General features: G+C 42.3%; 1 protein-coding gene across 2 annotated transcripts in view; it reads right to left on the minus strand.

Moving 5' to 3' along the window:
- LOC311049314 (LIM domain and actin-binding protein 1-like) overlaps positions 1 to 13,175 on the minus strand; it is a 38,862-nt gene that overhangs the window by 5,609 nt on the left and 20,078 nt on the right. For both annotated transcript variants that reach the window (XM_084062862.1, XM_084062863.1), the window contains 6 exons: positions 3,098 to 3,137; positions 2,036 to 2,133; positions 1,839 to 1,920; positions 1,509 to 1,540; positions 1,256 to 1,389; positions 330 to 630 (listed from right to left, as the gene is read on the minus strand). In XM_084062862.1, the coding sequence (XP_083918988.1) occupies positions 330 to 630; positions 1,256 to 1,389; positions 1,509 to 1,540; positions 1,839 to 1,920; positions 2,036 to 2,133; positions 3,098 to 3,137 (687 nt within the window). The remainder of the gene's footprint in view (positions 1 to 329; positions 631 to 1,255; positions 1,390 to 1,508; positions 1,541 to 1,838; positions 1,921 to 2,035; positions 2,134 to 3,097; positions 3,138 to 13,175) is intronic.

Below are 13,175 nucleotides of genomic sequence, written 5' to 3' on the forward strand. Positions count from 1 at the left end.
TATTATGAAACATACATTAACCACTTCAGCCCTATTTTATACATAGGCTATTTGAAAATAGCCGATCTACAAGCTCACAACGTGTCGCATCGCGACACGTTGTGAGCTTGTAGATCTGCTCTTTTCAAACATTTCAGTACTTTTACTTTTGGTACTTTAAGTATATTTTGATGCCAATACCTTTGTACCGTTACTCCAGTAACATTCTGAACACAGGCCTTACACTTGGAACAGAGTATTTTTATATTGTGGTATTGTTTTTACTTAAGTAAAATATCTGAGTACTTCTTCCACCACGTCTGCTGTCGTGCAAATCAAATAAATCAAACCTTGGCCAGCGGCGACGTTTCTACCGGCGCGGGGGGTGGGGTTGGCGTCTGTTTGGCCGAGGAGGAGGCGCTGCTGCTGCTCTCAGCCGCTGGTCGAGATGACGGTTCCTCGCGTTTCTTTGGCTTGGCCGCGGGCGCCTCCTCCTCGTCGTCCTCCTCTCCATCGTCATGGCGGGGCGACCACAGCTCCTTGTGAGGCCGGTGGCCGAAGCCCTCGTCGTAGTTGCCCTTGGCCTTGAACAGCTGGCTGAAGTGAGGCTTGCAGTAGACGTTGCCGTGGAGGGAGGCGTAGCTCCCGAGACTGGACAGCAGAGGGGGGCAGAGAGTCACAACACTGTACGCTACACTCATTCATATTCCTGTGGTTTGTAGGTACATGATAAGTCAGACACATACACTGGTTGTCCAGGTTACTTAAAGCATTGGTTTTCAAACTGTCAAGGACCCCCAAATTGACACTTATCAGCCCGCGGACCCCCATTTGAAAAGATATGCCAGGGACCCCCCATCTCAACCATTTTAATTTCAAGGACCCCCAGTTTGACCCCCATTTAATGGCATTTCTATCTCTGGGACCCAATTTATATTGTAAAATCAATGTTAATTTAACTCTGAGAGTGTACAAATGGAACCAAACAGTTACAGACCCATAAGGGTCCATTTGGTTCATAACTATCTATCATTTAGCTGGGGACCCCCTGGAACTCCCTCAAGGACCCCTGGGGGTCCCCGGACCCCACTTCGAGAACCACTGACTTAAAGCAGTGGTTCTCAACCCTTTTCAAGTCAAAGACCCCCAAATTGATGTAGGCTATAGAAAAATTGTACTAACATATATGGTACTCAATATAGAATTTATCGTCACAATACCGTATTTAACGTAAAAAAAAATACTTTTTAAACTTCTATTGAGAGACCTGACCCACCTGAGCTTTGAGTTGCAGTGAACGCAGCGGAAACAGGTGCTGTGGTAGATGTGCTGATTAGCCACCAGTCTCTCCAGTGGATACACCGTCTTTAAGCAGGCCACACACGTCTCCCTCACTGGCGGGCAGAACTTCTAAACACACAAACACACACACATTATTACCACATTACACATATCTTACACTGTACCAAAGAATCAGCAGTACTTTATGCATGTAACATTTGACTTGGCGTCTCTGACAACAGTCTCACCTTGTGTACTTTGGGCGGCTCACTGCTATCTCCTGAAAAACAACAAATACACAACAGTTCAACTTCACAATCAATTACATTGAACTGCATTCAAGCAAGCTAATATATCTATATCTATATATATATATATCTATGTTAGCTAATAACATAGATATAACAGATTTGAACCCCTACACTCTGTAGCGGGTGACCGGTATTTACCACTGCACCATCCGAGCACCTTGGAGCTGCTTATTTAAAGAACGAGACATTTTAGATATTAACGAACCCCCTAGTGGGACATCTGCACATCCAGCGAGGCAGGCTATAGCAGAAGGAAGACAAACTCACCGTTGACCTCGGCTACAGCCGTGTTTCTCACAGACTGAGGCGCAGACACCTTTTGGGTCAGAGAGTCCAGGGAAGACAGGCCCTGGAGAACAGAGATGACAAGTTCTAAATCAGACAAAGAACTACAGACAGAGCTACATAAGTAACATAATAAACAGTGAAAAGACTCTATATGCTATAAGAAGATGCAGGCTGACCGTTCGTGGCGTCTGACCAGGGCCTTGTTTGGACACGGCTGCTTGGTACTTTGCCATCTTGTCCCTCAGAGAAGCCTTCTCCACAGATGATGGCAGACCTGCAGCAGAAATAAAAGACAAAAAACAAATGCTTCAACTCTTCAACACACCAAGACCATGATTCACACTGAGCAATGTAGATCTACATACTGTATATCGTACAACATCGTACGTGCTGCTGGCAAGATGGTCTGTAGGCTATAATCAGTGAAGATACAAGCGTTGCTGACGCCTTGATAGCTTGTATTTAATGGTGAGGCTTTTGTTTTGGACCGGGTCAAGACTTTGCCTAAGGATGTACTCCTCCACAGTCACAAAGAGGAATGTCTCCCTGAGATATTCCTGCCATAGTTTAGTTAGTTGGACCATCCCGTGTTTTGCACAAAGCTTCCTGGGTTGTCAAACATGTTGAAGCTTTGACATTAAGCTCATCTGGGACACCGTAATTCAAGAGGATAATGTTACATGATCTCTCAAAATCATGAATGAAGCAGCAGAAAAGGGCCTGGAGAATTACCAGGAATGAGGTGAATAGTTATGCGTGCGTGCGTGCATGCGTGCGTGCGTGCAGTGGCGTGCACAGACATTTTGAGGGGCAGGTGCTCAAGTAAATTATACTTTTTTTTGTTTACTTGGTCTGCTCTTTTTTCCCTCTACACCTACACCTCTTTGCCAAAAATATCCGATCTATAAGGCCACAGCGCGAGGCGTTGTGGGCTTCTCGTTGTAGTTCTCCTCAGAAAAGGGATGCTAGGTTTCGAGTGGTTATGGTAAAAAGAAAAATCAAATAAAGATTTGGCGGACCCCCTGTAGTAACTCTGAGGACCCCCTAGGGGTCCCGGACCCCCTGTTGAAGACCCCTGCTGTAAACTTAAAAAAAACCTTGTTTTTCTTTTTTTCAAAAGCGCACTTCTGGTCAAGAGGGCAAAGGGCACGTGCTCTAGCACCATCTAGAGTCTATCTGTGCACGCCCGTGCGTGCGTGCGTGCGTGCGTGCGTGCGTGCGTGCGTGCGTACGCTTACCGTCCATGTCCTCTGAGGAAGTCCTGCGCAGTCCCGCTCCCTAGAGGGATGAGATGGTTCATTACATTTATGGATCAGTGGCGCATCATTAAACATTATGGCCACCAGCAGTAGCCTATACAGTATATCTCACACAAGCAAATCACAGTCTCAATGCTAGCAGTAATAATCAACACGTATACAACATACTGGCTGAGACGGCTTTCCTGTCAAAAGTCTCTCCAGCTCTTTAGTAAACAGTAAATACATAATTCAGGTCGGGATACCAATTTAATTTCATTGGATTTCATTCAATCAGAGAATACTAATTGAGGCTGATAATGGGTTCTCTCTCCTGATTGGATGAAAATGGCACATTTCCGTTTTTGCTTTTCAAAAATAGCAGATATACAAGCGCATAGCGTGGCACCGAGTGCTGTGCTATGAGCTTGTAGATCTATGTTTTAAAGCCAACATTTTTTAACTCTGATCTGTGCTTCTGTGGGGGTCCCTGGAACAACATATTTTGAGATGGGGTGGGGGGTCCGTGGCCAAATACACAAGAGTGTTTGTCGTACACTCTGGACCCGGACCCACAGCTTGAGAGCCAGTGTGTCTTAATGGACAACGATGCAGCATAAACCAGGCCAGACAGATGGAGCTAGCTGACTGTGAAAGCCGTTGCTATGAAACATGACACTGATCATTAGTCAACAACCATGTCCCACCGTTAGGCTTCTATTGTCGTTAAAAGAGCTGAGCTGAGACCTCTCTGATCGTCCAACATCCTTCATACCAGTCATTCTTAAACTTTTTCATGTCAAGGACCCCCACATTGATATGGTATTTGGCGGCGGACCCCCATCTCAAAAATATTTTGTGCAAATATATTTTTCACAAATTTTCTCAATCCTGTCCTTTTAACTCAGTGGTTCTCAACCAGTGGTCCGGGGACCACCAGTGGTCCTTGAGGTGGGTTCCATGTGGTCCCCAGATAAATGTAGGAAGAAATGGTAACCAAATGGACCCTTATAGATCTTTAACTCTTGAGAGCGTAAAATGAAACCAAATGGACCCTTATAGATCTTTAACTCTTGAGAGAGTAAAATGAAACCAATTGGACCCTTATAGATCTTTAACTCTTGAGAGTGTAAAATGAAACCAAATGGACCCTTATAGATCTTTAACTCTTGAAATGAAACCAAATGGACCCTTACGGGTCCATTTGGTTTCAATTTACGCTCTCAAGAGTTAAATTATTGTTAAACATCTGCATTACTTATTTTACAAGAAGTCTCCACAATTAGAGAATGTAAAATAATTGTTATTTTCATCAACGTTTGCCTGCTATCTCTAAATCGGTACAAACCTCAATACAGTGGAATTGTGGACAAAATCTCATCCAACGACAACAAAATATTCAAAATTTTGGGTCTGAGAGTCTAAATCTCATCAAATGGTGGTCCGTGGCTCAAATGCCGAATAAATAATATATATAATATAATATGTTGTTATACCTTTAAAAACCGGGAAAGCATCTGTGTAATTTTAGATGTTGCTGTGTTTATAGCAACAGGAATTCTTTTAAACGTTTTGAATAAAAATAAAAGAGATTTCTGAAAACTTGGGTTAGGATTTAGAAGGCGATTTTTGAATGGGTTAACCACCCTAGTGTCCCTATTCTAGAGCGAACATTTGACCAAAAAACACACCAGATCTACAAGCTCAAGCCGCATTGCAAGGCGACACGGTGTGAGCCTCACAACGCGTCACAGCGCCACAGAAAGGATTGTAGAAAGGTCTGCTTTCAGCGATAGGTATTTGGTTTGAGGGAAAAGATTAGAGGGCCTGGTATAGTGCCCTGGGGGACTGCAGTCAACTAAGTATACAGTATAGGGTTTAAGTGGTTAAAAAGGAGATGCGGTCAAAGAGCTCGACTGATATGATTGGACCAGGGCCAAACGAGCTGATTGAGCTGATAGGTGAGGAATGTGAGGAATGGTAGCTTTGCCTGCTGCTCTCTCAGTTGAACTGTCCTATTAAAAACTCCTATTAGCCCACTGGTTCTCCTACGTCTTCATTTCAAGCAGTGGTGGAAAAAGCACTTAAATTCTTTACTTAAGTAAAAGTACCAATACTGCAATATAAAAATACTCCGTTACAAGTAAAAGTCCAAAATTCAAAATTTACTTGAATAAAAGTACAAAAGTGTTGGCATCAAAATGTACTTAAAGTACCAAAAGTAAAAGTACTAAATATTTGAAAATAGGCGATCTACAAGCTCACAACGCGTCGCGATGCGACGCGTTGTGAGCTTGTAGATCTGCTATTTTCAAATAGCCTAGGTATAAAATAGGTTTAAAGTGGTTAATGTATGTTTCATTATATCATAATTTATATCTGAAAAGTAACTAGAACTAAAGTTCTCAAATAAATGTAGTGGGGTAAAAGTACAATTTTGCCTCTGAGATGTAGTGGAGTAGAAGTAAAAGTATTGGAAATTGGAAATACTTAAGTAAAGTACAAATACCTCAAAATTGTACTTAAGTACTGTAGTACTTAAGTACATGTACTTAGTTACTTTCCACCACTGATTTCAAGGACTCCCCCGTAACTCTTTAGACTTATGTATCACTCTCGGAGACCTGTAAGGACCTGAACATGTTTCAAAAACTGCTAAAATAGCCGATCTTAAGTGGTTACCCTCCATCCAGAATATATCTTATTATATAATATGGCCATGGAAGGAGTTACGGCACGTAAAAGGAAACAGGTGTAACTCGTTTCCTTTTCCCCTTCTTTTCCTTCAAGACACCGAATACGTGGCCCTCGTCATGAGAACCACTGAAGCATAACGTTATTAGATATTGGAAGCTTTTGACAGACATAAAACACTGAGATTACAGCAGAGACCTGTAATCATGTGATTATGTGATCCGGTTACAAAACTATAACGTTTACGGTTCACTAACTTATTGAATGAAAGTGGAGAAATGACACCCGTTGCTGCTGAGAACGACACACACACACACACACACACACACACACACACACATGCCCCGACAGATTTCTAATGACGCTAAATCCGCCAAAATCCTGAGTGTTCATTTAACTCAGAGAGGGTACAAATTGACCTGTAAGGGTCCATCAGGGTTTTTTGGAGTGTGTTTACTAACTAGGCAACGGCTTGAGGTTATTTCCATTCTCCACATGCCTGTGAAGTTGAACCCATTTGCTATGAAGTCCTTGTAGCAATAACTGCTATTTATCATGGGAAATATAAATCATTCCTTAATTTGTGGTAAAAAAAATCACACCCTGTGTGAAGTGAGTGGTGCCTTTGATGAGCCCCGTATTGACCCCCGTATTGATGTTGTCATCAATGTTTGTGGACAGACATAGAAAACAGACTAGAAAATGTGCTCCTCGGAGCACAAGTCTCCGCCAGCAGACCGTGCTATTTTAACCAAAGGAAATAATTTACCCTATCTTTAACCATAGTTTTCTAGAAATGTTCTGATTCTTAGATTAGAACATCTAAGAGTGACACCAGTGCCATCAGCCAAGCTAACATTGGACATGTTAGCTTGGCTGATGGCACTGATGTCACTTCGAAACTTGTAAACAATGTTTAGAAGTGACACACCTATTTATAGGGCTCTATTTCGTCATACGTCTTGCTAGCCAATCAAAGCACACCCTTTCAACATATTGTCAGGTGATGCTTGACCAATCTTCTGAATATATATATATTTTTAAAGCGAACATTTTTAACTCAAATCTTTGCTTCTGGGGGGTCCCTGGAACAAAATATTTTGATGAGGTGTCCGCGGCCATATACATATAATTTTGGGGGTCCTTGACATGAAAAAGATTGAGCACCACTGATATAGAAACATACGTTTTTCAGAATACTGTTGAGATTTAGGAGACATGTAGAATCGGCTTCAGGTCTCAATGGGTTAAGTAGAAAACAAGACCACACATTTGATTTGTTAACTTTTCCTCTTGACAAACGCCCTGTGGTCAAAACGTCAATATGTAATATAGGAAAATAACGTTTCCTTGGGAGCATTAAGATCAAGCCCTGCCCTGTACACCATGCTACCATGTTACGCCTCATTCATACTTAGCATCGCATATCGGGCTATTTTCGGATTTATACCGTCTCTGTCGCGTGGAAACCTCACATGTCCAAAACTGCTACTTTTTCAGGACTCAAATTCAAAAGCATCAAAAGTAGCAGATCTACAAGCTCAAAACGTGTTGTTCCCGACACGTTTTCGAGCTTGTAGATCTGCTACTTTTGATGTTTTTTTTGTGTGACGCTGTAGTGTGATCAAGTAGAGACGTTAATTTACGGAAAAAAACAAGTTTAGAATATGGAGATAAGAGGTTTCTGCCCTGACGGCAGTGATATTATATCAGGCTTTTCCTCTGCTCTCCACCCTCCGTAATCAGCCCTAAGGTCAGGAATGTCCCTGCATTCCTGTGTTCTGCTCTTCAAAGAAGACCTACCTCTGGAACACAGCACCTCTCTCTCTCTCTCTCTCTCTCTCTCCCCCCCCCCCCCCCCCCCCCCCTCTCTCTCTCTCTCTCTCTCTCTCTCTCTCTCTCTCTCTCTCTCTCTCTCTCTCTCTCTCTCTCTCTCTCTCTCCCCCCCTCCCCCCCTCCATTAGTTTGTTTACAGTGGTGGAAAGTAATAGCAGATTTACAAGCTTCTCCTCCACTATATCACATATAATATCTGTATAAATATGTACAATACAATCTGTATGGTAGAGTATGTTAATACAATATAACTTATATAATTGGCGTGGTTGTATTTTGTCTCCCTGCTCTTCTATTGAGTCATTTAGATTGTGTCAAAGGTCATGTATCAGCCTGGACGGTTGGCACAACCGTCTGGGCACCTCGGCTGATAGTTATCCAGCCTGACAGCGTGTCGCGGGTTCGACTCCCGATACAGACGACCTTTGCTGCGCGTCACCCCCCCCCCCCCCCCCCCCATCTCTCTCCCTATTACCTGTCAGCCTACCCACCTGATTCGGATGCTATCAATGCATTGAATGGGACATTATCACCTTTTATTAGACCATTGAATGGGCGAAGTAGGCGACCTACTTACCTACCCGCGATTTATCAGACCATTCATTGGGTGTTATCAAGACATACTGACCTACCAACGGAGATGACTTAAATACTTCAGTTTCGGTTTTGGTTTTGGTTGTTTTGGTTTCGGAACATGACGGAGGCGCGCAGTCTCAGGCGAGCTGGAGCCCTGCGAAGGACCACCGAGGGAGCTAAAGCGACCGAGTTGCCGTCCTGAGCGGTGCGACGCTCGCCTGAGCCTACTCAGCGCCGTTGGAGTTATGTACCGATAGGCACAGAATCGTAAATATTGTTGTGGGGACTGCTCCGCCTCCAAAGTAGGTCAGTAGCTCCTGATTACGCCCAATGAATGGTCTGACAAATCGCAGGTAGGTCCGTGTATCGCCTACTCGTAGCCTACTCGCCCATTCAATGGTCTGATAAAGCGTGATAATCTCCCATTCAATGCATTGATAGCATTCGAAGCCTGTCCTGTCAATTAACCTGTCAATTAAAGGCATAAAATCCCCAAAATAAATACATTAAAAAAAAAGAAAAATGTTGTCTCACCTATAGACACAGGATCTGACATGAATTTTGACCTGATGGTCAAGATTAAATTTATCCCCTGAGCAAGCCGGCAGGCTCTATTAGCTCAATGTCAGAGAAATATTACATATAGTGCAACTTTAAGTTAGACTTTTACTTTACTTAGTAATTTTACACTGCGGTACTTTTACTTACTGTAAGTCCAAAATCGTAGTACTGTACTTCTTCCAACATGCAGCTTGTTAAAAGCTTCTTTGAGCACAAGCTCTGAAATGTCCCTTCTCTCTCTCTCTCTCTCTCTCTCTCTCTCTCTCTCTCCAGTGTGGGACTGTAATCTTAATGCACACGGTACAGGTTTCTATTCTGCAAATGGATTTGTGTTGCAAAGCCTGCGTTCCGTTCACGTAACTTGTTGCACATACACACACAACAACAACAACAACAACAACGACAACACAAGCCCAAACTGTTTCCATAGCACATTCTCAATTACTCAACTCCTAACCAGGTATCAGGCTACATCATGTTTACTGTGTTGTAATTCTTCCCACGGCGGCTTGATATTATTGATATATCCATGATGTGTCTGCTCTGTCAGACACAGAGGTTCCGGTGTGTGCGTGTGTGTGTGTGTGCGTGTGTGTGTGTGTGTGTGTGTGTGTGTGTGTGTTACTAATACTTGCGAGGACCAAGTATAGTAGAATTTGAAGAAATAAACATTGTGAGGACAGTTTTCCCGGTCCTCACAAGACAAATGGTTGTTTTATAGTTAAAAAAAACATTTTTAGAGATACGTTTACAATTTGAAAAACATTCAGGTCAGGATTAGACATTTAGAGGTTAGGTTTAGGGATTTGGAATTTAGAGTTAAACATGATTTATACTTAGTTGCGCGCCAGTGTCATGCACCGAAAAATAGCCGATCTATAAGCCCACAACGCGTCGCAGCGCGACGCGTTGTGGGCTTATCGATCTGCTGTTTTTCGGCTTCAGGCTTACGGTTAAAACTGGCAAAATATATGTATTTTTCAATGACATTCATGAAATGGCTGTGCTAAAGCGTTGATGTCCTCACAAGTATAGTAAAGTGTCTCACGTGTGTGTGTGTGTGTGTGTGTGTGTGTGTGTGTGTGTGTGTGTGTGTGTGTGTGTGTGTGTGTGTGTGTGTGTGTGTGTGTGTGTGTGTGTGTGTGTGTGTGTGTGTGTGTGTCATCTAACCTCATGCTGACTGTAACTGTTACTATCACTTCCACCCTGGTGTGGCTTATTTTGCTACCGTTGTAGAAATGTGTGAGTTTAAAACGGTTATGAAATATGAATCACTCCACACTACTGTATTGCATCAACAGAATGAAAAACAGTGGAAGAAGGGAGAGGTGAGAAGGATAAATGTTAATAGGGCCAAAGGTACTTATTGTGTCAGTGCTTATACGGTGACAGCTTAAACGAGTAGGATTGGTCGTTTAGTGACGTGTCCCAACATAGCCAGACTTAACGGAGTTTCCTGACTTTTTTTGACACACAGGCTGGTGTACAGTAGAGCTATAGAACCACAACCACCACAATGTCCAGGCTGTTTTAACCCTGTGTCATTTTTAGATCTTTGGCTTTTTTTTTGCTTTTAATCTTGAAAATGTGTGCAAATCCTTCATTATATTTTCTAAAGCGAACATTTGTAACTCAAATCTTTGCTTCTGGGGGGGTCCCTGGAACAAAATATTTTTTAGATGGGGGTCCGCGACCAAATACATATCATTTTTGGGGCCCTTGACATGAAAAATTTGAGTATATATATATATATATATATATAGCAAAATCGTTTTTTTCAAAAAACTGTTAGGATTTAGAAGACATTTGTAGAATCCCCAGAAGCAAAGATTCGAGTTAAAAATGTTCGCTTTAAAATACATTTAAAAAAATATCAGATCTACAAGCTTCTACAATTTTCTTTAGATCTGCTAATTTTGAATAGTCACAAGTATAAGATAATGGTTTAAGTGATTAAAATGTAAAGTGACAGATGCTTTGCCCGTCTTAAAGGGCTTAACTGGACCAGATGATCCCTGCTTCTTCATGGGTGTGATCTGGTGTATCCAGGATTACAGCCCAGCCACACTGTCTGGGGGTTAAACTTATTAACACAAACATGCATTCTGTACACATACACACACACTGTACACCAGTGGTTTTCAACCAGTGGTCCGGGGACCACCAGTGGTCCTTGAGGGAGTACCAGGGGGTCCCCAGCAAAATGAGTTAATAGCGTCACAATAACGTTTAACCACTTAGCTTTGGCTATTCAAAAATAGTAGATCTACAAGCTCATAGCGCCGTGCTATGAGCTTGTAGATCTGCTATTTTTGAAAAACCTTGAAAAAGTGTAGCATGTCTTTGAATATTTATATTTTTTTAAAGCGGAAAATGAACTGATATCTTTGCTTCTGGGGGTCCCTGGCACAAAACATTTTCAGATGGGGGTCCACGGCCAAATGTATATCAATTTAGGGGTCCTTGGCATGAAAAAGGTTGAAAACCACTGCTGTACAACACATACACAAAGCTAAACAGCAACGGCATGCGTTTCGGGTCCTGTTGTCAGTGGTGGAAAAAGTACTCGGATGTTTTACTTAAGTAAAAGTTAGCAATGCCACAGTGTAGAAATACTCTGTTACAAGTAAAAGGCCTGTGTTCGAAATGTTACTTGCAGTAAAAGTACAAAACTATTGGCATCAAAATGTACTTAAAGTACCAAAAGTACTAACATGTTTGAAATACAAGCTCACAAAGTGTCGAATCGCGACGCGTTGTGAGCTTGTAGATCGGCTATTTTCAAATAGCCTATGTATAAAATAGGACTAAAGTGCTTAATGTATGTTTTATAATGTAATCATTTATATCTGCAAAGTAACTAGTAACTAAAGATTTCAAATAATTGTAGTGGAGTAAAAGCGCAATATTTGCCTCTGAGATGTAGTGGAGTAGAAGTAGAAGTATTGAAAATTGGAAATACTCCAGTCAAGTAGAAATATCTCAAAATTGTACTTAAGTACAGTACTTGAGTAAATGTACCTAGTTACTTTTCACCATGTTGTTGTCTGTGCTGATAGGTGTGACAGAATGGATCCGCCTCCACAGGCTGGAACCTGACAGGATGTTTAGCAACATCTGGGTATGTGAACGCCTCTCAAGATATTTAACTACTTATACCCTCTAGAGATCAGGGGTCTTCAACGATTTTCAGCCCGAGGACCCCCTAGCTGAGAGAGAGAGAAGATGCAGGGACCCTCCACTAATTGTGTTTTAAATTAAACTTTAATGTTTACTTGGTCTGCTCTTTTTTCCCATCTACACTTATACCTCTTTGCCCAAAAAAGCAGATCTACAAGCTCACAACGCCTCGCAGCGTGAGGCGTTGTGAGCTTGTAGATCGGCTGTTTTTGGCAAAAGTTCTCCTCAGAAAAGGGATGCTAGGGTTCAAGGGATGCTAGGGTATATCATATCACGCAAAGATTTGGCAACCCCCCTGTAGTAACTCTGAGGACCCCCTAGGGGTCACGGACCCCCTGTTGAAGACCCCTGTAATAGACTTCGTCAACTGGACAACAGATCTCTTTGAATAAGGGGTTCTGGGGTTGAAGTGGTTAATGGAGGATGTACAGTATACGTCCCAGGAGGAACATGTATACGTGTCTAATGTGTGACTAATAGTCTGCGTTTCCTGGGATGGAAAGTGGGATGAGATGAGAGAAAAAAAGAGTCTTCCTGCCAGGAGAACACTTATGTTTGTTCATAAATGAACGTCCTACTTGATCATACTACAGCAGGGGTCTTCAACAGGGGGTCCGGGACCCCTAGGGGGTCCTCAGAGTTACTACAGGGGGTCCGCCAAATCTTTGTGTGATGTGATTTTTTTTTTACCTTAACCACTTGAACCCTAACATCCCTTTTCTGAGGAGAACTTTAGCCAAAAATAGCAGATCTACAAGCTCACAACGCCTCGCGCTGCGAGGCGTTGTGAGCTTGTAGAACGGCTATTTTTGGCAAAAAGGTATACTGTAGGTGTAGAGGGGAAAAAAGAGCAGACCAAGTAAACAAAAAAGGTTTAATCTGAAACACAATTTTATACAATATAGAGGGGGTCCCTGCTTCATCTCTCTCTCAGCTAGGGGGTCCTTGGCCTGAAAACGTTTAAGACCCGTGTACTACAGCGTCACACAACATTATCAAAAGCAAGCGGCTCCGCAAGCTTGTAGATCTGCTACTTTTTGCTATATTTGAATTTGAATCCTGAAAAGTGACCGTTTTGGACTTTCTTTCCACTTTCTTTCCACCTGACAGACTCAGAGACATCATGTTATTAGACTCTCGTTTTGTTTTTGTTTTGTTTTGTCTTTTCAAAAAGTGTATTCATAATCTAGTCTTGTAGTCTCCTCCAGACCGGGGAGGTCTGGTAAACACT

This window comes from Gymnoscopelus microlampas, assembly GCF_963454915.1.
Source record: "Gymnoscopelus microlampas genome assembly, chromosome: 7".
In the NCBI taxonomy this organism is placed as follows: Eukaryota; Metazoa; Chordata; class Actinopteri; order Myctophiformes; family Myctophidae; genus Gymnoscopelus; species Gymnoscopelus microlampas.